This window comes from Copadichromis virginalis, linkage group LG3, assembly GCF_057382275.1.
Source record: "Copadichromis virginalis isolate Kocher_CV1m ecotype Utaka linkage group LG3, C_Virginalis_male_GT1.1, whole genome shotgun sequence".
Classification (NCBI taxonomy): domain Eukaryota; kingdom Metazoa; phylum Chordata; class Actinopteri; order Cichliformes; family Cichlidae; genus Copadichromis; species Copadichromis virginalis.
The window spans coordinates 43,545,099-43,569,101 of NC_140620.1; the positions used below are offsets into that span (position 1 = coordinate 43,545,099).

At 43.0% G+C, this 24,003-nt stretch overlaps 1 protein-coding gene across 1 annotated transcript; it reads right to left on the reverse strand.

Moving 5' to 3' along the window:
* Window positions 1–182: 182 nt before the first annotated feature.
* On the reverse strand, window positions 183–22,341 carry acap1 (ArfGAP with coiled-coil, ankyrin repeat and PH domains 1). The gene is made up of 23 exons (XM_085451234.1): window positions 21,674–22,341; window positions 19,033–19,090; window positions 16,219–16,338; window positions 16,025–16,078; window positions 15,823–15,881; window positions 14,414–14,597; window positions 14,131–14,175; window positions 13,943–14,038; window positions 11,633–11,707; window positions 10,591–10,703; window positions 10,413–10,464; window positions 10,226–10,326; window positions 9,952–10,063; window positions 9,641–9,852; window positions 9,465–9,534; window positions 9,176–9,270; window positions 5,895–6,082; window positions 5,739–5,789; window positions 5,460–5,641; window positions 4,912–5,021; window positions 2,326–2,436; window positions 2,185–2,246; window positions 183–878 (listed from the first exon to the last, which is right to left on the reverse strand). Exons 1-23 carry the CDS (start codon window positions 21,724–21,726, stop codon window positions 781–783), a joined length of 2,301 nt encoding a protein of 766 aa, XP_085307360.1. The 5' UTR covers window positions 21,727–22,341; the 3' UTR covers window positions 183–780.
* Window positions 22,342–24,003: the final 1,662 nt, after the last annotated feature.

Here is a 24,003-nt window from a genome sequence, read left to right on the forward strand (position 1 = left end):
AACAAAGGTGGAGATAATATGGCTCGTTTCAGAGAACGTGAGACCCAAGACAAAATTAGTAAGGATAATTAATGAGTTTTGGAAAGTTGTGCAAAGCACCTCTAATAGGATGACGAGTTCTTTAAAATAAGAACTTATTACTGCTTCAGTTCAAAAAGTTAAAACTGAAATACACTGAAACACGAGTTTGAATTTTTCTTTTATTTGATCTGAATACAAATTGAATGTACCTCACATAATTTAGACAAAACATGAACACAAAGTCCCAAATTTAAAAATCTGCAAATACTCCAGTTCATCGCAAGACGGTAGAAATAAAATGCAACTTCTAACAACAATTTCCTACAAACATTTTTTGTTTTGTTTCATGTAATGAGTCAGTAGAAATCGCAAAACCTAAAACAACAGCCTCGTTTCGCTTACAAAAAGAAGGAAAAAAAGAAATAAAAAAACTGATTTACTGGTTTTAATAAGAAAACTTTTGGCAGAGTAATGGTGCTACCCTCTGCTACAGACACCTCACGCTGGTCTCATAAAGCTGTTGCAGTGTTTCCACTTGGACACGATTGTTCTGCTCTGACGTGCTCGCACAAAGAATTCACTGTTCCGTTCGTTCCCTCTGAAGTCAACACCAGCTGAGCTGTGACCGAACACGTGGCAGGTAGCCAGCGAGAGAGAGAGAGCGAGTGCATCTGCATGCCTGAAAGATGAATCTTTTCTATATGTGCCTGAAAGTATGTGGTGCTGCACTGTGGAATGAGGAGGTGGAGAGGCAGCTGGTTAAGACTTCGGGTCAGCACTGCGGCGTTTGAGCTTCTCCGGGTTGTTCGAGGCCATGTGGGAAAAGTCTCTGAAAATGTCCTGGTAGGTTTCATCACCTGAAAAAGACCAGAGAAGACGTGAGCCTCAAAAGCTTTTGGAAATATTGAAAAGCTTAAAGAACCCACATTAATGCCGCCCTTGCTTTCTGAAAGCACCCGTACTTTAATGTGCCGCAGCCATCGTTTCATCAAAAGCTACACCGTTAATTGCACACCAACTATTTCCTGGACACGTTTAGAGCTGTAGCCCTAAAGCAAGACACATGCAACTGAACACATAAACACACGTAATGGCATGCACATGCACTTTACCTCTTAGTTTGCTGTAGGTGGCGCACACTGCACAAGCAGTTGAGACCAGCCGGACGTCTCAGAGGGCAGAAGGCAAAGGCACACGAGTGCATACAACACAGACAACAACAACAGACAAAGCACAGCACGTCAAATACTGACCAGCAGTTCTTTCAAGCAGACAAACACAACTTGTTTTTCTTGTCCTTTTTCCTTCTCTCCCCAATTCCCGCATGACTAAAAACCGGACACAGGAGACTAAAGTATAAAGTTATCAAGAAGCCCTTAAACGGACCCAGAAGACAACCACGAAGGAATGGTCTTTGCAGCTTGAAAAAGAGCCAAATGGCACAAAAAACGCGAACAAAACCCACTGTTAACCTCAAGCTCGAGGGGCTGCGGCAGAGCGCTCAGTTAAGCACAAAAGAGGTCAAATCCAACAGTGTCGAAGCTTAAACTGAGTCACCGTTCACAGAACAGCGGGAGAAAATTGTCCTTGAGAACCAAAACCCAACCCTGAATTTAGCTTACATAAACTGGAATAAGAAACACAGTCACAAATACACAAATCAGCACACTGTACAGACAGAAAATATCCTAAATACACTGAAAATTGGCCTGACCCAGGTCTACTCTATACACAGCTTCTTTAAGCTCGCTTAAAGAACGGTTTAGTATTGAAGACGCCCACATGTAGGTCTGTGTTGACATAGTGTTCGGATGCTTTGTGGGTTTCAAAGTGCAGCATGATGTGCATTTACAATTCAAAGTGCGTGTGACCACCTCATGAGAACCACCCGTCGTACCCTCTGTTCCAGCCTATCTTCTCTCACAGGATTCTTAAAAAAATCTAAGTTGAAGCTTGTTTTTTTCTTTTTCATCTATAAACTCATGCACGGTAAGGCATGCTTGATTTTAAAAATATATATGTTTTAGCCCAGTTTGTCATTTTGAATCCCCATAGCCCATCCACTTATATGGTTCTTTATAGCCTGGAGACTCTTTCTAGTATTGGCCAGCCCACCTCCAGTCCCGCCCACTCCACCCCCTGATCCCTGCCCCTCTGAATGACCTGGTTGGCCGAACGCTCCATCCATCTCCCGCATCTCCTTGTTCATTTTGGCAATCCGCAACCTGAAAGACAGAAGATCGATTAAGCGAACCCGCAGCTGCTAACGTGGCTCACGTGTTTTCTTTCGAGTCAAACACTTACAAAGTGACGATGTCTGCATTGGCGTTATCCACGGCGATAGTTATCGGGTCCTTCTGGTTCTTGTCTCGGGCGTTGTAGTCAGCCCCTCGCTTCAAAAACAGACAAACCAACCTGAGAAACGGAGAAGAGAGAGCACATGAGAGACTTTAGCCTGGAAATCTATACTATATCCAAGCATTTCCAAGGACCCGAGCATTTAAGGAACTCAAGTGAAGGGACTGGAGTTTAAACTGACTTTCCCAACCAAAGCTTCTGGAGTTTAGTGTAGTTTCTCTTCTCATTTTCTATCTCTACAGATCCACTTTCATATCCAATCAACATTAAACTCATGTCACAGTAAAAACCACAGCGTCACAGTACTCTTCTCAGGAATATCTTACAGGAAATGGACAAATCTGCATGTATGTGTTTCCAAGCCCTAAGGCGTGTGCAAGAGAACCAATAAAAAAATAAAGTTAAAACAATAAAAACAAACAGAATTATCAAACTCTAGATAATTGTCAAACAATCAGTTTCCCCTTGTAGCCTCCCTTTATGCTGGCTTTCTTTCTGATTGGCTGCCCCTCTGAGAGATGACCGCATTGGGGATGTCCACTCATGATGTTTGGAGCAGTCTGAAGCCTGAACCTCAGGGATCACACAATAGCTTTCTAATGCTTTCTAAGTCGTTCATGCTTTTGATGGAAAGCACAACAGGGACTATTAGTTCATGGGTTTATTTCTGTATTAGATTCACGTGGGTTCAATTCTTGGAACTATGAGTTCTGAACAGTTGAGAAGAAGTGTTGTCACGAATGTATCTGAATCATGTTATTTCTTGAATTTCAATGTATTATTAGAAACAAATAAAAAGATACTTAAAGGTAAGGAAACAATGAATTATACTGTATTATGTATTATAAAGTGTTACTGAAAATGCTGCAAAAATGGGAAAAAAAGCTACAGTTTTGAGACTATTTAATATCAATTATGTCCAACTAACTCGTCGCTCTTAAGAATAAACGTTTATGTTTCATTGTGACTCATTTTCCACTTTACTCACCACCGGCAGGTATTGTTGGCATAATGAGTCACACCAGCCTTGTTATTAGTTTAAATATATCATCAAGTTTGGACATTCTGAATCCTTGACCTTGTTTTTTTGGTAATATTTGACGTCTGTTAACGTCCCCTTGTTGTAGACAGTTGTTTACATCCTGGTGCTTTTGACCCTTACTCTTGATTTATGGTCGCTCTTTTTGAGTAGGTGTCTGCCTACAGAGAGAAGTATTCAACCTACGCAAACGGTTTACTCCTCCAAAAACCCAACGGCACGCAGCTTTACTGTGAGTAGGTCAAATGCTGTTTGGTGGAGAAGCTGACTAGAAAAGGGAAGGATGCAACAGTGGAGTTCACTGGGAACACGAGAAGTGCGAATTAAGATGAAAGCTAAAAAATCCAGAGTAAAGGCACAGGCGGTGGCCGCAGTGGGCACTTTTGATTGTTTTGATCGGTTTCACTTCAGCTTATTGTAAAACTTCGCTCCTCTTCGCGGATGGCTGACAGGTCAACAACAGCACATGCAACAGCGGCCCGCAGACTGATTGTACTGCATTATTTGGGCGTTAGCTCCATCCAGCAACAGACGCTGTCTGCAGGTGGATGGTAGTCTGTAGCTGCCAAGTGTCTGCGAATGGAGAACCATGACGAGGCCCTTAAACTTCACCCACAAAGGACAATAAGAGACTACAGAAAGTCACTGATACTTGACAACTTCAAAAAACTACGGACACACAAAAAAAAACTGCTGGCAGGGTGGAGTTGGAGGTAAACATCCAGGGCTAAACTTTTCTCAATTTCTAGCTAGTCTTAGTTTATGATCTTACCTCCCCATTGCTGTCTTCCAGGCCCACGGTGTTAGACTTTTTGTCTCTGTTTAACATTTACATGTAAACCATACCCCCCACTGATTGTTCCCTGCTGTCCTCTTGTTTATTATTATAAATGTTATGTTATGATTTCCCAGTGGTTCAGAGTCATCTTACCGCCTCAGGCCCCCCCTCTGGGTTGGTAATCTCACCATACTTTGGTAAACACACCCTCACAGGAAAACTGGATCTGAAGGCACGTCTTCAACACCAGACATCGAGGAAAAATGACAAAACGCACTCTTATGGTGAAGACTTGTCAGCCACCCGCCTTAAATCTACCCCGCTCTACCACCTTTTATACTCTAAATGGGACAATCATTTACAGAAGGAACATCATGTTGTGTTAAATAAGACTTGAAACCACCAACTGAGCCCATAAACCCATTAGGAAACTCTTTACTGGAATCATGAGCGGTCGAGACATTTTCTCATCGACTTCTACTCAGACTGCAACTGGTGGAGTTGCCCCCTGCTGGCAACTGGAGGGACTGCAGGTTTAAAGTCAGGTTTACGTCTTTCTACCAGTCCTCACATTTTTTACCCATGAAAGCATCCTGCTTCACTGTGTTTTCTTAGTCCAATAACCAGTGTCTGTTTTCAGATTCTGTTATCTTGGTATGAAGCTATTTTTTTTCACTGAAACAGGGCCGTGTCACAGTATCTGTGTTTGTCTTACCCCGTGTGGCCCAGGATGGTGGCGTGGTGCAGCGGTCCCCTGCCATTGCTGTCCGCCTGGTTAACGTTGGCGCCGTTTTGCAGCAGGAACTCGCAGGCTGCCAGGGCGTTCTGACCGAAACAGGAGAACGCGTGAGCTCAAACACCCTCTGAACCAATTGCACCGTGTGTCACACAGTGTGAGTAAAAGGCAGCTTAAGGATAAAAACGCCACAGTATCCTAATCGTTTAACACACATTTGCATGCAAATGTGCTTATGGCAGTTAAGAGATACTTTATTTTTAGTGGGAAGGGTATTTTGACCAGAGAAAGTAGAAACCCATTGACTACTACATGACAGTGACTATTTCGGGACCTGTTTCAAAGATAAGCCGTACCATCCCGCTTTTGTTCTCTACAAATGTTTAGCTGTACTCAAGCAAGACTGGTGTCCACAAATGGGACAACAGAGAGATTTCGTTATCACCTCCATCCATTTCCATGAGATCTAGAGGTCACAGAACTCGTAAAGATTCAAACTCTAATGATCGACTGAGCGTCCTTCTCACCACTGAGACAGCCTGTATCAGCGGCGTGCTCGACTCATCGTTCACGTTGACCCAGTTGACATCGGCTCCGTGGGCCAACGCGTCGGCCATGACGGGGAAGTTCTGCAGGGCTGCCGAGCGGTACAGCAGCGCCCCGGGGTGGAGGTGGCTGAGATCCTCCTCCTCCTCTTCCTCTTCATTATCTGAAAGATTTAACAGATGTAATGTTATGTGATTCTTCTCAAAAGCTGTACAAGCTCTTTTTTGGTGGATCTGTGTTTTGTTGAGGTCTTATCTCACCTCTGTGGAAGCCTGAATTGTTCTTCTGGACAAGGTCACTGGGGCTTAACCCTAAAGAGAGAACAACAGTCGTGATTACTGATACAGCTGACCAGGCCCTTAGCGTTATCGAAGTACGCCTTCCTGTTTGACAACAGGGGCGACTCGCTGCTTTACCTGTGACCCGAGGCAGAGTGGCTCTGTTCGGTTTGGGCTTGAGCGGCGGTCTCTGCGCGATCTGTGTGGCCGCTCGGTTTCTCCTGCCGCTGGATCGCCTCAGCGGGGGGTTCCTGCCAGTCTCAGGCAGCTTATGGATAAACTTCTTTTCAACATACTTTGATCGAATCCACGACTCCTTGTCTCCTCTGAGGATCAGAAAGTATCAGAAAATGAGAAAGAATAAGCGCGAGCGATGGAGGATACGCTTCTCTTACATCGAGGTAGAGTTAAAACAGAAGAAGGCCACGTGCAGGGCCGTGTCCATCAGTGTGTTTCTGGCTTTTCTTAAGCTCAGTTTCACTTCTCTACTTGAAGGTGTGAGACAGGAATTTAAGTTTTTTAATTTAAGTTTCTGAGGCACTGAGTTAAGTAATGCATTTATTTAAAATTGGGGATGTTTGTGTGCCTACTTTCTGAAGCAAAGTTAGTTTTTAGGCCTTTACAGACTCAAAGTTGACCACTGATTGGTATAATGTAACTATGCACACAACTAGCATTGTTAGAATTACAGGACAAGACACATGAGCAATAATCTTACAGAAGCAACTGTTGCCATCAGTCTGAGAAAGCTTATAAGGCCATATACAAATAATTCGAACTCCATCGTTTTACAGTGAGCAAGACGACACACAAGTGTAAGTGTAGGCTCAGATCAGACTTTCACAATCCAGAGCAACTGGGCAGCATGCTGGAACTAACACCTCATACCAACCGTGAAGCACGGTGGAGGAGGGGTGACGATTTGGGCTTATTTTGCAGCCACAGGTCATGGGAACCTCGCGGTCACTGAGTCAACTATGAACACATCTACACACCAAAGTATGCAAGTTTTTGAAGTATTCTAGAGTTAAATGGCATCTCTCTGATAGCTAAATATAAAATTGGTTCATGCAACATGACAATGATCTCAAGCACAGCACAAAATCTGCAACAGAATGAAGAAAAAAAAAGATTAAAGATGTTGCAAAGGCCCTGTCAGAGTCCAGACCTCAACCTGACTCAAAAGCTGAGGTAGGACCTTTAGAGAGCTGTGAATAAATAAATGCCCACAAACCTCAAAGAACTAAAGCAACGCTGTGAAGAAGAGTTGGTCAAAATTCCTCTATAGTGATGTGAGAGACTGATAAAGCCACACAGGAAACGATAACTTTAAGTTATTACTGAATCTACGAGCTGCTGAATCATGGGGTGTAATTAGTTTAACACGGTGAAATATTTCATGGGTTTCATTTTATAACTTAGTAAAGCCTGGATCACTCTTATTACGTCCTGATACCCAAACCTTTAGAGTTAAAAGAGGCTGTACTTCCCTTTGACCGTATCTGAAGCTTGCAGCCTCACTATAAGTTTCCGGAAAACACTTTAGTTAGAGAGTTAACCATCTGTTTCATGTACTTGCTGCAGTTCCTGTCTGTCGTGACAAAACGCAGACGAGAGGAAGCAAAAGAAGAAGAAAAAAGGTCTGAGATGGGTCGTAGGCTGCTGATAAAGTTAACCATAAACTACAAAGATCTCCATGGAGAGCACCTTTTTATATTCAGCATATAAATAAACATGCTCGGTGAAGCAGTGGCGTCAGTCCACTCCCACTCAGACCTGTAGCGAGTTAGTGATCAGTCAATGTAAAAATACAGCGTGCGCAAGCAGAACTGTTAGTAATGTTAATGTGGCAGCAGAAGGAGATGAAGAGCGCGTTCCTGTTTGTTTTTCTTTCCAGCTGCATCAACACCGATGTTCCATGAACCACTTAAAGAATGACGCTTGAACAGAGAGGGGATTGCAATAGATGCATGCAATATTCTCCCATCTGGAGGAGTCGTCTGAATTGCAAACAGGCAAACGCATAAAATAAAATACCAACACGATTAATGAAAGAATTGATTTAATTCAGTTGCAGCTGATTTGTTTTGCCTTTGGTATCAACCAACTATCATTAGCTCCTGACATCTATGGTCTACTTCCTCTACTGCTAATATTTACCCAATCGTCAGTCTTGTTTTGGCAATATAATCATCGCCTAGCTGCAAACTTAGAGGAGGAACACCAGTAATTTTCTACTGCAGCTCCAGAGTTAAGAAACACAAAGTAGCTACTTTCAGCTGCTCCCTTGTCACAAGTGTTCGCCACAGCAGGGAGGTCCACATGTTTGATTCGGGCACATTCGTGTCTCGGCCTGAATCCTAATCTGGGACATTTGTTTGATAAGCTGTAAACCACTCCACTGCGCTCAAAACTGAAGCACGAAAAGGCAGAAATAACTTGATTTTGACAGAAACCTTAGACATGTCCTGCTATACGCTCACACTTTTAACACTCGGTGGCATCCCCGTCCAATCAAGCAGAAACTCAGAGGCTTGAAACTGAAGCCAAACTACCAAAAAAACATGCCTGACCGCAATTGACTAAAAAAAGTAAATGGATCTCTACAAAAATCTGAGTTTTACAGCAGAGATAAATGTGTTACTTAAAACAGTCTAAAGTGCATTTCGAAGTTGATGCCAACTGTACAGGGTGATTATTTCACAATTCTCCTGTTTACACTAAATTAACTATTTGAATTGTACCTATGGGTACAGGTGCGTACCACCGATTCTGCTTCAGCTAATCTGAGCCACTGAACTGGACGTCTCAACTATGTTTGTGGTATTTGTGCCTTTAAGACCTTTTTTAAATCAATAATCTGTCAAAAGTCTGTCCAGGAGGAATGTTCTCTAGTTTTTGAATGAAATGTTAATATTTTATTTTCATGCCAGCGCTAATTTACATAAATCTGTGTCTGTGCATGCTTCTGAGATGAACCGACCTCTTGTCATAAGACAGGTGGAATAGGTACCTGTTATATATACTCTATCGATGCACTGCATTAAGCTAGTTAGCAGTAGCGGATAACTTAGCACTCTAGCACTCTTCCAAATCTGGTCACTCTGGGCTCCAAAAAAACAAGATAGCAACAGGCAATGATGCTAAAATGAAACCATTAAAGCAGGTGTTTGTAAACCTGTTTTTTGTGCCATCTTTTATATACAGTCTATGTTTCTGATGCATTTTCTCTTGCACACGTCATGAAGTCTCCCAAAGCATGATAGCCAACAAGAATAACTGTCGGACTACACAGCGCTCCTTCAGGACTACAGAGGATATTAAATATTATTTTTTAATACCTAAGGAGACTTCCTGTCACACATCTGCACGTGGAAAAACCAGCTGAATGCACGTTGGACTGGATTGATTATGCGTACCTGGGACTGGAGGGATTGGGCTTCTTGATGGTGATCTCATCAATCCGAGCTTCATAGATCCTGTTGATAACTGTGTTCCCCAACTCACACATCAACTAAAGGCAGCAGGGAAACAAGAACAAATAAACCAGATTAAGTACTAATTTCTTTCTAATTTTTTTTATTTTGTTTTGGCTTATATAAAGAAAACGGTTGCATAATCCATTGCGCAATCATAATTTTCTCTGGAACTTTTTCACAATAGGCCACAGGGAGGTGGAGCCGCTGCAGCTTTAAAATTTTAAATTACCTTAATAAGCTCGGGCTCCCAGGAGTCGAGGGTGAGGGAGCGCACTTTGGAGAAATGGACTCCAAGGCTCCTGCCAGGGAAGGAAACCATTAAAGCGCACAGTGGAAGCCAAATGTGTGTGTGTGTGTGTGTGTGTGTGTGTGTGTGTGTGTGTGTGTGTGTGTGTGTGTGTGTACCTGTGTATTCCTGAGCAGACAATACAAAGTGTGATGCCCAGGTTGATGGAGGCCCAGTCAGGACCCGGCTCTCCGCAGTCGCAGCACTGCCTGTTCCCCGGGATTGCCTGAACCTCCTCCAGTGCTTTGCAGCCCTCGTTGTCCTGATCCACGCCTCCTCCACCTCCTCCTCCTCCCAGGCTGCTTGTAGACACCGAGCTGCAGCGCTGTCTCTGATAACAGAGACACATGGGAATGGCGAGCATTTAACTCCCACTGGAAAGTGCACGTTGAAGATAATGTGTGTGTGTGTGTGGTGTATGTGTTCTCACTGGGCTGAGCGTGTCCTCTCGGCGCTCCTGAAAGGCTGAGGCGATGCTGTTTTGGACGGCGCTGATCCATGCTTGCTGCTGCCTTTCTGAGTCTGCCTGCAACAAACAGCACCTACGCACACAAAGTCACACAACAGTGACCATTTAACACTCGAGAAGCAAGAAACTAACACCTCGGCAGTCTGCAGGACGCTTTCACACACATGTGACGCTAATGCGACTTCACCACCATTACTGGAACAGACACACGCAGGTGTGCATGAAGTGAACTCACTTTGATGGGGAAACCACTTCAAAGCAAAAACGCCTCTCATTTTCAATGCTGGGTTTGACTGTGCAAAGACGCAAGTCCTCCACCACGACTGTAGGCTGGTCCTAAAAGATGGACAAACCGTGATGGTCAGGTTGCATACGTGCAAATTCGTCTTTCGAATGTGCTCGTGACCCTAAGCGAAATTTACCTTGAATTTCTTCTGATACACCAGCTGATTCTTCTGAATTGAAAACCAGCGCCTGAGGTGGAGAAAGAGTTTAGCCTTTTAGCTGTTTTCATTCACTGCCGGGCAAGCAAACGCACGGTGGACATCGGATTTATCACAGTGAGGTTCATGAGAGGAAAAGCACACAGCAAAGTTGTACCTGCTCCAGGTCTTGAAGGCGTTGCTGGCCCTCTTGTACAGATAGCCCTCCATCACGATCCCATTAGCTGCGTCACCATTAAAGTCCATAATGGAGTCATCATAAGACATGTCCTTGAAATATTTAAGAAATTAAAATCACATTGTGTCATCTGCTTCAAGGCCTTTTTTTTTCTCCCCACAGCTTTAATTGTGTTTACAAAAAGTGATGTAATACAGAAGTAATTGGTGCGGTCCAGATCTGGCGTACCATGTGGAATGATTATTCTTTGGGTTGTCCCCCCTGTTTGCAATATCTGGGCCAAAAGTTATCAATAGCGATGCTGCATTTCATCCGAGAATGATGCAAATAAAGCAACCATGCTGTAATCGATGCCATTCAAATGTGGGCTACTTTTAGGCTGACATCCAGGCCTCACCTGACCCAGTAAGTTGCATCTTTGCTCATGTTAGATTTGTTATATTTGCACCAAAATGCTTTAGTCTCACAGTACATCAGTCGGGGCCAGAAAAAGCCCATCAGCACTGAATCCTTTCCACAAGATGCCAAAGTCCCTGGTGGGCTCCAATGAGCAGAGCGTATTTTACTGAAATACACATCTGTCTGCACAATCAGGAGCTTAGCAACCAAGCCTAGCATACAGGTACCTCCTAGTCCCCTTGAGGTTTTTATCTTTTTATCTATAGTACATGTTATTATGTTGCCTAGCAACCACCTACCAACTGTCTAAAATGACTAACTTGTTGGATTTATGCATCTCTATTAAATCATTGCGTCATTTTAACTTCACAACATTAACATCTCATTTTTATTGTTGCAACTTTCATTATGCATCATATACTGTCATGTCATCGTGTTGTCTAGCAACCACCTAACAAGAGATTAAAATCACAGATGAAAACACAGCTACATCGTGTAAAAACGAACGTGACAGCACCAGAAATGCCGTCTTCGTTATTCCACTGTCTCCGTCTTGTTAAAACCTAATGCCTACATTACCCATGATGCTCCTTTCGGTTGTGAACGTTTGTAACTGCGTTACCTTTTTCTTGATTGCTGCGTGTCTTTGCTCCATGTCCCTCTTTTCTCTGGCACAGTCGAGGACAAACTGTTTGTGCTGTCAAAACACAACACGACACAGCGTTTATTAAACCTGGATTCATATTTTTACACTTTCAGCTCGCTGTCCAGCTCTACCAGGTTAAACACACACTGAAAGGACAGTGGTTCGATCACCATCCCCTCCTGTCACTGTGCTGAAATACCCTTGGGCAAGATAGTGAACCAAACACTTTATAACTGAATGTTAGAAACTGTTTATGCGTAGAAAGCGAGCAGCGAGATGCTTTAAAAGCACCAGCCTATTTACCAGTCAAACTGAGATTATTCAGAACATCAACATTTTTACGAGCCTTCAGATTTGCACCACTTTTATTCAGGTCGCTAAACTAGTACAAAAACCCCCACACCAACTATTTTTCAGCATCTCTCACCGATCACTTTATCTTTTCCTTTATTTCATAAGAACATTGCAAATTTTAAAAAATAAAGCGCAAAACAGTTTGTGAGGACCGTTTAAAACTGTAAAACCTGCATAGTCTTTCCATTTAATGTTACGAAGGAGAGTTTTCTCCTTTCATTTTCATCTCCGACACATTTAGTTCTTTCAGAAACTCGGAGAGATCGGCAGCTTCGCGGTGGGTTATCACTCCTGCGCACTCTTGTGCAAACAGGAACTAGGAAGTGCTGAACTTCTGCCGTGTATCCTGCGCCAAACCAGAAAACAACATGGGTGGTCTCTCCTGCACAGAGCCTGCTTAGAGCATCACCCTCTCCCTATTTCACTCTCTCCTCTGCTCTTGCTCGTTCTCATCATTTCTTGTTCAAACAGGAAACGCTTTTCTGTGGTTTGATCCGGTCAGTGAACGTGTTCACAATTTACTTCCTGTTTGAAACTCTTTTTATTTGATCAAAAACACTTAGCAGCAATGCTGCCTCTGCTCAAGGTTGACGGTGCAGAAAAGATTTTACAGTTTCCTCTGCAAAGGAGCAGGAAGGGGCGCACGCGCACACACACACACAGACATGTGAAATATTTCCTGTTGTTGCTCACTTTTTCCTGTCACGATGAAAGTGTGATGTCACCTTGTGACTCCACTGCCCCTCCCCAAAAAGATGCCAGTTCCTAGTTGGACAGAGTTAACCCAAACAGCATTTTGGCCAAAAGCATCATACCATGACGCCCGTGGTCCACAAACACGATTGTTTCATTCAAAATGTTTTAGCAACATCTTGTGTATCCCTAAGCCAGAACAAACATTTGTAATCCATTTCCTGCCTCATAAATCATCTGCGAGGCTTTTCTGGGTGTTTCAGGTCTACGTTGTTCACCAGCTTTTGGTTGGCTTCTCTCTTTTTAGCATGCAGACAATGTACAATGCAGCAGTTTATCACCACTAACTAATCAACTCAGCAGCAACACTTTGTCTATACATGTGGTCCCATCATGCTTACTGTGAGCGTCCCTAGAAAAAACTCATTCTAATGCAAGAAAAACACTGTGCAATAAGTTTACAGCAATTAGTCTTTGGCTCAGGATAAAGACTCAAACTGAGAAACTGCTAATGTGGCTGTGTCCACTTTTTTGTTTAAGGAAAACATTTTTCAGAGATGAAATTAACACGTTGACAGCCTAGGCCAAAAGCACTTTTTGTCTATAAAGCTTATTTCCTCCTTCAACAACTGTAGAGTAGGTTAAGATTTAATACAATACTGAAGTTATATCCTTAAAATTGTGTAACTTTACAAGACCAAACATGGTCACTTCTGGTCTAAAAAGACCAACGAGTGCATCAGGAGTGGCTGTTTCCATCTTTTACATACAGTCTATGGGGCAGACTTTGTTACCTATTTTAAGGGTGGCTCTTTGGTGCCCTGGCAGGGCCTCTGTGTGTGTGTGAGTGTGTGTGTTGCTTGCTCTTGGCAGCTGACTCCAGTTTAGCCAGAGAGAGGAGTGCTCCAAGAGCTCAGTGCAGAGGAGGCGGTTCTGTTTGGCTCCTTTAACCCTTCTTTGGTTACTCTTTTGTTTAGTTACCAGCTTCTAGTTTTGTTGTGTTTTTAACTCATCATTTGTTGTTATTCCCTTGAACTTCTTCGAAAGAAACACACACACAGCAGGATTACAAGTAAGGTTTCTATTCTACACATTCACAAGTATGAACGCATTTTTCTCACATTGAGGATATCTTCTTCCTGTCCTACTGCTACTTATTTATGACTCATGCACAGACGGTTTCAGTCACAAAATGTCATTTTAACCGAAACAGAGATGTAACAAAACAGAAATAGTTACCTCTTCATTCAGCTTTTGTCGATACTCGTCCAGTTCTGACAGAGACTGGTGACCCTGCAGGAAGAACTGGGCTTGGGCATCCATCAGCGACAACATCTGACAGGAAGCAACACAAAGCCAGTGAGAAACGTCTGAAGATAGAGTATGCATTTAAAAATGGACACATACAGGTAAAAAAACCAACTCACTGCCAGCAGAATATCTGTCTTCTTCTTGGCCTCAATGACATTAATCTGAAAAAAAGAAAAAGCAGGAAGCAATGGTTAGAGAGACTTCCATATTTTCATGACCAAAACAGATTCTGCCCAGCCAGAAGCCACAACCACAAGACTGGACGGAAGCCCTGAGGCAGGCCTGTTATCATCCAAAGCAAAAGTATGACCACTGTGCTGCTGCAGGCTGTTGTTCCAACCTAGCAGTCTGAGTTAAAGTGAAGCCTGTGTGAGCCTCTCTGCACTCATCTTTCCTCACCTCCAGCACGTAGTCCAAAGCCTCAGACCTGAAGGCCTTGCGCGCGTTGAGCAGGGCGTTACTCGCCTCGTCCACCTCGTGCTGCTTCCCGCGTGGAGCCTGAGCGTTCCTTGACAGCGACCCCTCCAGGGCTTCGCTGCTCTTTTCAAACTCTTTTCGTCTGTCCTTAAAACGACGAACATCTCTGCAGAACAGGAGACGAAGGTAAGAAGGGGGGAAAAAGTATTATGCTGTGCAAAAATCTTGAGCCATCACTTTTCTCTGTACATATTTCCTGCAAATGTTCTAGTAATTTTGTATTACAGTGCTCTTGAGTAACAGTTCTCCATGCTTTCTTAATGTCTTTCAAAAATTATTCTGGTGGCTTTTCCACTCCTTTACAGCCCAGTCCCTGTACCTGACACTTCCTCATTCATTAAGCCCCTTGACACAAACCTATGAGTCATTCAAGCAATAAAACTGCACCTAACTCAAGGGATGAACCAGTGTTCAGACAAATTGGCAAAGAAACAACTTTAAATGGTATCTTTAGACACTTTGTTGTTAGCAGCTTGTCACAAAACAAATCATTTGTTTAATTGATTCTATCTAACGCCATTTGTAAAACACAGTGGAGACTGTCATGGTTTGGCACTGCATTCTGTTGTGTTGCATCAAAATTGATGCAATTAAGCACACAGAATATCCCATCAGATTTTTATCCACCATGCAACAACATCTGGAAAGCATCTGCTTGACAACAGCTTTATTTTTCAGCATGACAATAATCCCAGACACTTTGCCAATGCAATAAATGGACACCTGGATAGAAAAAACACACACTATGGAGCACTATCGGTCATGGATTAGCCTCCCCAGAGCCCCGACCTCAACACTACTGAAGCAGTGTGGGATCATCTAAAGGTGGAAACATCATGTCCTTCAAGAAGTCTGGAGAACTATTCATGAAGACTTCTCACAGAAATGGAAAGAAAGCTGCCTCATAGAGGGAGGTAAAGTAAGCAGTATCCACATTACCAGATCAGTTTTTATGCAAAAGCAGAAAGCAAGTTATTGGATGCTGCTAAGTCACATGCACATGATATAAAACATTTTTTAATCACCGGCAAATTTATTGTTCTTTCTTTCTTACTTTTTTACCATAGCTTTTGTGCAATACTGTTTACCACGTGACGCTATCGCAAATACCTCTCTTATCTAATCTACCAAGTTATTTCCACTAATGGGAGCAGACCACAAGACAAACTATGAGGAGAAGCAGAACGATTATGACAGGCACACATGAAGGGGAATGACTGTATCTAAGGAAAATGTACGCATGTATGAAGTGTATGCTGGTGGGAAAGAAACTCAGAAATTAAAGCCTTAGATCGAACACACAGGTGGGGCCACCGTAGCGGCTCACTCACTCTTTCACAAAGCTTTGCAGCTTCGCCCTCACTGACTTCTGCGTGGTCTCAATCACTTCCTAAAAGGAGACAAAGACAAACATATTAAATGTCAAATGTAATATGTTCAGCGGCGTGCTGCAGCCGTACTTGACCACATACTGCAGCTGATAAGCATCGGCACTGAAAAGGAGAAGTCAGAGGCCGTGAATAACAAACTCACCCCCTGTGCCTCAAAAATGACATTCAGCTTTTTGGAAAATTTCTCCAAGCAGTCCTGCAGAGCACAAATCTTAGATTAGACTCTGAAACTTATCAAGTCAATAATGCATTTTAATGTTTTCATTCATCGATTCATAACCGCCATCTTTATTTACAGCTTCCGGGCACTTTGAGAACCCAGTGTGCTCTGCTCACCGCCATCATCTTGTCCCCGGAGCATTGGTGTCCGAGCTCCCGGAGGCCATTCACGAAGCTCTTGCTGGTCTGACAGTAGGCTTTGCCAGCCTCCAGCATGGCCTGGCACTGTTTCACTAGCTGGATGACACAAATAAGCAACACAAAGATTAAATGATCTCCTGAACAATGTAACAGCAGGCAACAAACGTCAGTTTAACATAATCTGCATTCATGCTGAGTATAACCTTGTTCACAGATTTTAATTCTGGTTGTTCAGTAGCTGTACTGGAGACCTGAGAGAATAAGTATAAAACATGCCGGAAGTGTTTCAAACCTTCATTCTATCTAAAGGCCACCAGGTGGCGATAGCTGTGGTTGCAGCTGCAAAAAGACTTGTGGTCCTATAAAATTGTATGCAGAAAGCAGCTTGACGTCTGTAAATAGTTTCCTGCTAAGTGTATGAGCTCAGTCGTATATTTTGAGTCATACTGAAGAAAGAGCGGTCGACCACTTCGTGTAAGCACTATGTTTGTTTCTCTTTTAACTCCATTTTGGTCTCCACCACCATACGAGGACTATATGAGGCTCTTTTATCTGTTAAAGTTAGCTTTTTTCTTCTTCTTCTGTTGCTAGCTTATAGCTAATTTGGCTAGCTGGCTAAATAATAAACAGCAATGTTGTTTTTGTCTTATTTTTGCTGAAACAGCTTCTTGATAGTCTGCTCCTGGAAAATACGAGAGGCTGTTTCTGCCACTGGAAAAATAAATTTGCCATCTATGAGTCAAAAATTCAGGTTATCTAAATTTTGACTTACAGACTAAAATTTCCGAGGAAGTTGAAATTTTGAGATAGCTGCCTGAAATTTTGACTCTAGCTAACTTGAAACTCAAAATCAGCTCTTTCTGGTAAAAAATAAAAATTTCATTGGTGGAAACAAACAGCACTGATGGAAGGACTGAGACTGAAACAGCACAAACTGCGTCATGCCAGGAAAACTTGCTTTAAAGCTATTTAGAGGCCAGGAAAGTGGAGGATCTCTATGTGTTGATGTATGCTTTTTAAATAAAAGTACGTAGTAAGTAAATACATTAATTTTTAAATTAAAGGTCAAATATAAACTGAGCTTCTGCCTTGGAAAGATAAGGCCTGTACCCAGTGTCCACCCTCACAGTCGTTTCCACTTTTTTGTTGATTAGATCTTTCCTCTGGCCTCTGTGAGGACCCTTTGAAGTTCAAAAACAAGAAATTGCATACAGATTATATTTCTGACCCATTAAAAGCTCCATTTATCAAGCAATAAAACCCACCGCTGATCACTTCAGCGTGATCTGCTAACTTACAGCTTGAAGCTTTAGGTGGTTTTCAAGCCAATTCAGTGACTTTATGACTTTCCTCTTAAGTGCTGCTTGTGACCACAAGCGTTCAGCAAAAAGGACTTAAACCCTGTGGGAGCTCCTCTCTTCCCCAGCGTGTTCAACAGCTGACCTTTATTACATCTGCAAATATCTAATTCAATGCAATAATTTAAAAGACGTGTTCGGAGAAATCTTTAGTTTTATTAGCGTCACATTTAAACCACCAGTGACATCTGAGGAGGCACGTCGCAGTGACAAAACCTAACCTGTATCCCTGCACCAAGACATGTCAGTGACTCATTATGTAAGCACACACATCACCTGAGCGTAGATATGACTGCAGTGGCATCATAGGACACGCTGTCTGACCTTTTTGTGCAAATCTCAGTCAATTTATCTGCATTTCTCTGAGCAAAAGCACCTCTGAACACAGCGAAGACGTGAAGCTGAATCCACACGCTTCAGTCCTGAACTCAACGAACTTCTAAAATTGTTGGAAAAAATAAATTTAAAAAAAGCGTAGTGGCTAATTTGCATACAAAACACACAGATTACACATCTCTCTACACTGCTACAGATCACAAATGAGCTCCATGCAGCATTAAATCCACACTTCACTTACATAATGAATACTTACAATCAGACCTTTATATAGAATATTAAGTTTGATTTGTACTCCAGCAACGTTTAACTCTAAACACCCTCCTTTTTGAGACTGTGGTATCACTCGTACAGTAGATTATCTGCTGACTTCTTCTGATCTAGTCAGATAACTGAAAAATATAGCGTGCAGTGTTTGTCAAAGAAGAACTTTGTCCCAAAATCCTTTTGGGATGTGGCTCAGACCTGTCGCAGCCTGTGAAATAGCACCGGGACAGAAAAAAAAAAAACATGTGCTACTTCCTTAAACCTAATCTCGTGGAAAACATCTCATGCATGCAGGGAAAGGCTTCTTTCTGTTTCACCTGCTCAACTGAAATCAGTCACATTCATGACACTTTACAGGCAAAGTGAGTGTGTTTGTTTTTTTGTTTTTGTATTTAAAAATGGTAAAATATAACATGTGGGAACCTGAGCTCGCAGAATAACTAACAACATAGTAGTAAGTCACTTTGATTTGTGCTTATTCCGTATCATCGGGGAACAGAAACGCAGCATGTGACTGACGTCTATCAGATGAATAGATCTGAAACTGTAGATTTTTACAGCGTGAGCACGCAACAGGGAATATAGGTCGGCACGGCGAAGCAGAACGAAGTGCAGTTCTCTCTGAAGCAGGACAATATGATGGGGAAGCAGCACCTGCAGGCACTTCCTGCTCGCCGTCAGGTGAAAAAAAGCTCCAACCACCAACGCCCACCGCTGACTTCGCTGCCACTGTCCATCGACATGTGATGCCTCGTCTCCGTTTGTGCGCTTGTGTGTTTGTGTGTGAAGTGGAGCGGTGACATTTCAAAAACATCTGGAAGTGTCTTACCTTCTCCAACCGTGTCTCAAGTTCACTCACGTCATTCTGGACGTCTTCGATCTCAGCTCTGGAAAAGAGAAAATTCCAGTTAAAGGTCAGGGGTCATGGATTTTTCAATATAAGGCGTGAAAACCCTTCATTTTAAAGTCATTTATCAGCTCTATCCTCTCAAAAACTGCTTTTTCTCTTTTTTGCACAATTATAAACTAGAATAAAGAATAAAACTAGAATAAAACACAAACTTTCTGATGTTTTACAGACTAAATATTTCATTTCTTTACACATTTCTGCAAACATCACTCCACCTGCCCTGTGATTGGCTGGGTTAGCCACCACCACCCCTCCCCCTCCTGCAAACCCTGATCTAAAAAAGCAGTTAAGAAAATGAATGGATGGATTCTTGCACATTTTACTGCTTAACATTAAAACATAACCACTGCAATATGATGCGCTTCTGTGGTGCAAGCTCGATACCTTCATGGACAGCTTTATTTCTCCATTTCTTATTTGCTCTGCATGCTTACAAACCAAATAATTCATGCTTAACATTTTTATTCTTGTGCTTTATTTCCACTGAGACGATGCATATGACTCGTCAGCATTTCCATGCCTTTAAAAGCAGTGGATGTCAACGTGTCACCGTCACAGTGCGCAGGAACAGTCGGAATCGCACAACAGGAAAGAGTATTTTTTTGTTGTCTTAATATTGTGCAGCTAGAGCCTCGTCACGCTGACAGAGTTACTCCACATATTTCACGGCCGCCACTATTTCAGGCCCCGGGCATCTTGTTTTACACTCATTTAGCTGTAATTAAGCATGAAGCGTTGGGTATTTTTAGAATCTCTGTGACCTTCGGCAGGGTTTGAAGTGCATTCCTGTGGGTTTGAATGGAGCTTAGGGGACGCTCCAGCCATCAGACGTTTATGTAGGCCCACATGACTGCAAAGAAAACCTCCAGTGTGCGTGTAATTGATTACGTTTTGTTTTCTGGGTTCAGGATGTGGACTCGAAGATCTCTGAGACAAAAGCTCCTCAGAGATCCTCTTCAGGGCTGGTCTTTTTAAGAGCCGCCTTCTTTTTCTTGTTTTTTTTGTCGTGACACTTTCTTTCGATCTCTTTCTGCCTGTCGTGTCTTCTCATACCAAAAGCTAAACCATGTGGTTTCCGCTGCCTTCCACCAACAGTACAGAGATACAGAGAGAAACAGAGAGACAGAGAAAGAAAAAAAAAAAAAAAAGAGGCGCGTCTGAGTGGGGAGAGGAGAGGAGGCCCGGGACAGACAGTAACTGTTTGTGTTTGTTAGTGCGGCGAGGTTTGAATCAAAGTCTGAGGTCATGTGCTCTTGAAACACGACCAAATGACATGTCAAGCCAGGAGAGAAGGGAAGAAAAGGGTTGGTTTTTTTTAAAAAAGAAAGAAAAAGGGTCTAAAGGAGAGAGGCCACTGTGGAGGAGAGTGAAGGAGCCCTTGATTAAGAAGAAGCACATCCTTTTTATCTTCTTCATGTCTCCTTGCAAGAGAGACGGAGGCTAAGAAAGCAAATTAAGACAGAGCTTAAGCTGAGTTTCCGCCGTGGTTCTCCCCACAGAAAACACGCTTCCTGTCTCCTGTTGATCACCTCAGCACATCTCGCTTCACTTCCTGTCGCCCTCCCACCCCGCTGTTACCTAGTAACCAGAAGGTACCACATTTGAGTGTCTGTCCCAAGGTGTCAGAGCACTTTATTTCCCCTCATTTGTTTTTTGGCCCTCTGTATTGTCCATCCATCTTCCCGTGTATGTGTGTGCGATTATGTGTATTTGATGACTGCAGCACCTCCTCCTCCCTCCTTCACCCTGCTCGCAGCCTGACACGAGACCTCACCACGTCTGCTGCCACAAGTCAAACTTTCCACTGCTGTGTGAGCCCCATAAATTCAAGATGGGCGAGAGAGAAAGACTGAGGTATGCCAAATCAGGCTGAGGCAGCCACTGTGACTCAGGCGAGCTGCCACAAACTGTCAAGGCACACCCAAAGTTGTGCCAAGCTCTCTCTTGAGCCACTTGCAAAAGCAACTCAGAAACACTTCCCTTTCGATTGCACCAGATGTGCTGATGTTGAAAGGAAACTGATCGCACTCCGCTTTGCTGACACGCAGCAGGGGCTGCAGTGACCCGGCCTGAATTAAGATTTCGATTCTCTGAAAAATGAGTGTGATCTCTCTGAGAGTGGAGGTGGGTTGATCTCGACAACTATCAGGAAGAGGAAGCATCAAAGCTGCAACTGAAGTTTGGAAAACCAAGCCACTAGTGATAGCACTGCTGATATTTTCCACTGGAAGGAGTTTCGTGGCGATGTTTGAATGTCCGTGGCTAGTACAGGTTTTCTGTGGTCTCGGTGAGACGTGGGAAAGCACCTCAGAGCAGCAGATCAGCCCCCCACGGCCCTGCAGGCCTGCACAATGTCCTCATAGCTTTCAGTGACTTTTGACCCGAGCAGCTCAAACTCTCTGACAGAAGAGTGAACAGCAACACCGGCAAATGCATAAATGTTTTATTAGGGAAACATGAATCAGCCTTTAATTCATAATCTCCTGCTGGAGCTGGAGCAAAGCCAGCTGTTCACTGGTGACATCAGCATGACTAACAAAGGTACAGGTGAAACTCTTACCTGAAGCGCGGGGAGTCCTTCAAACCCTCCTCAAAGTCCAGCTTCACCGTCATCCTTTGCGTTGACACCAACCCTCGTGACACTTCGTGTATTTATGTGACTCCTGGCTTTCAGCTGGAGGTGCCCGGCAGCCTGGCAAAGACAAAAACTAACTCTTTTCCCCCCCCACTCGTTTTAACGCTCCACATCGGCAGCCCGGATCATTGTTCTCGCTGCTGGGTGTTTTCGCTCTCGTGTAGAACTTGTTTTCCTCTCCGGGTTTCTTTCTTTTTCGCCCGAACTGTTGCACATTCGCGTCGGAAGAGAACTTGTCAGCACTGAATGAACTGAGGGGATGTTAGTCGCGTCATTACCATCTTATGCGGCAGATTTTTTTAAAAAGGCACAGTCCGGCGCAGAAGATGCGCAAAGCCACGGGAGGAGTTCCAGCAGAGGGCCAGAGTGTCCTTATGGATCCCAGAGGATTTCAAATAAAATCCGATGGCAGCGTGAATCAGGACTCCCCGGGGGTGCCGAGTCTAGTACTCTGCCTGTCTCTCTGCCTCTCTCTCTGTCTCAGAAGAGGTCCACCCCCCATGTCACGTCCCACTATTTCCGGGTTTGTTACTCATGGCAAACTGTGGTTTTGAAGTAGGAAGCTGCACATAATAAGAGACATACACTGCCAAGTTGCATCATATGAAAAAAAACGCCGATCTGAAGGATTTACAATGTGACACTAACGTTTAACATCCACACCGGCTACAGCAGGCCGTGTCGTGACTTTTCACCCCCCTCACTTAGTTTCTCCCTTTGTTGTTTGTGTGTTCTACTTTTCAGTTACAGTACAACAGTGAGCTTCACATGCAGTTAGACTGGGTGTGTATTCTTGTCTGACAACCTTGTCTGTTATGGTTTTTGCTGAGGTGTAAAGAAACTCCCCCATAGCCACCCACTGCCAACAGATCCACTATAGAAGTTCATTCATGCCAAGAAAATAATGAACCTATTAATAGCAATGGAAAAGTGATTCCACGAATGGAAGAACAAGAGGTTTGACATTCTGTGTTTAAATATGTGGCGTTGTTTTGATTTTTAATGTGTCTAAATGGCTTTAATAAAACTATTTTTAAAAATGTGCGCACATTTTCTACATAAATCCAAAGTGCCTTTCTTTTTTACCCTTTTCCCACAGCCAATAGTGTGTAACTACAGGAAATATTAGGTTAGAAATGTAGTCCACTAGTTGCTATACTACAACACCGATGTAAGGCCAAAAATAAAACTGATAACGTTTTGCTAGGAATATTGTTTCACCCTAGTGACAGATCCAAATCAAACAGAGAGATTCATTATTCATAGGGAAGCAGGAGAAATATCATTATAAGAATAAGGGCACCAGGTTAGCTGCTAACCTGGTGCCCTTATTGCAGGGGTTGCTCATGTGCTGACAAACTTCAAACTACAGCAGAGTCAATGTACAAAGTTTGCAATGACAGACGAGGTGAGCGTAGTCACAGCACGTGCACTTGTCAGCAGAGATTTTACATTACAATGCACTACACATGTGCCTGAACTTCAAAGAAGTATAACAGGAATGACTACTCCGCCATCGCCAGCTATAACTGAGTATAGCCGAGTGATAAGTGGCAAATAGTTTGATTCTGTTTAAACAAGCCTAATGACAACAATGAACAGCACTCAACAAAAACGAGGCGTTAACCTTCTGGGAATGAAAAAAGAAAGAAGAACAAGAGCAAGAGGAGTGAGAAAAAAGTCAGCACATAATAACAACTGAATATAACACTAAATAATTCATGTGAAATGAACTGTGGAGGACAAAACCTTAAATAACCAAAATGTCCAAAATCAAATTCTGCTTAGGACCCAGTGATACCTCTGGCTGACTCTGCTCAGGCATACAGTACACTTGTCTCTCAGTTGTCATACAACATATGACATACAGTGCAAAACAGTGCAACCCAGAAAAGGTGGAAAAACTGTTAAGATACAAAATAAAAATTGAGATATCATTCAGAAAATGATAGAATATAAAGATTACAGCAACAAAAATCTAAATACAATGCAATTAGCATGATAAAAGTAAAAACAGAAGTTAAAATATGTGAAATGTCAGACTTCCAAGGTGAAAATTGTTAGTATTTCAGCTCAACATCATGAAATACAAAGAAAATCCGTGACTTCCTGGGTCAAAAGGAGGCAACTAAAGACTCGATTATACTCAGCTGTGGACAGTTAGACAACTAATGACTGTTCCTGTTATACTTTATGAAGTCTGCCGCCTGGTTGCAGGGACAGTTGCTACATTGTCATGTAAATTCTCCTTGGAC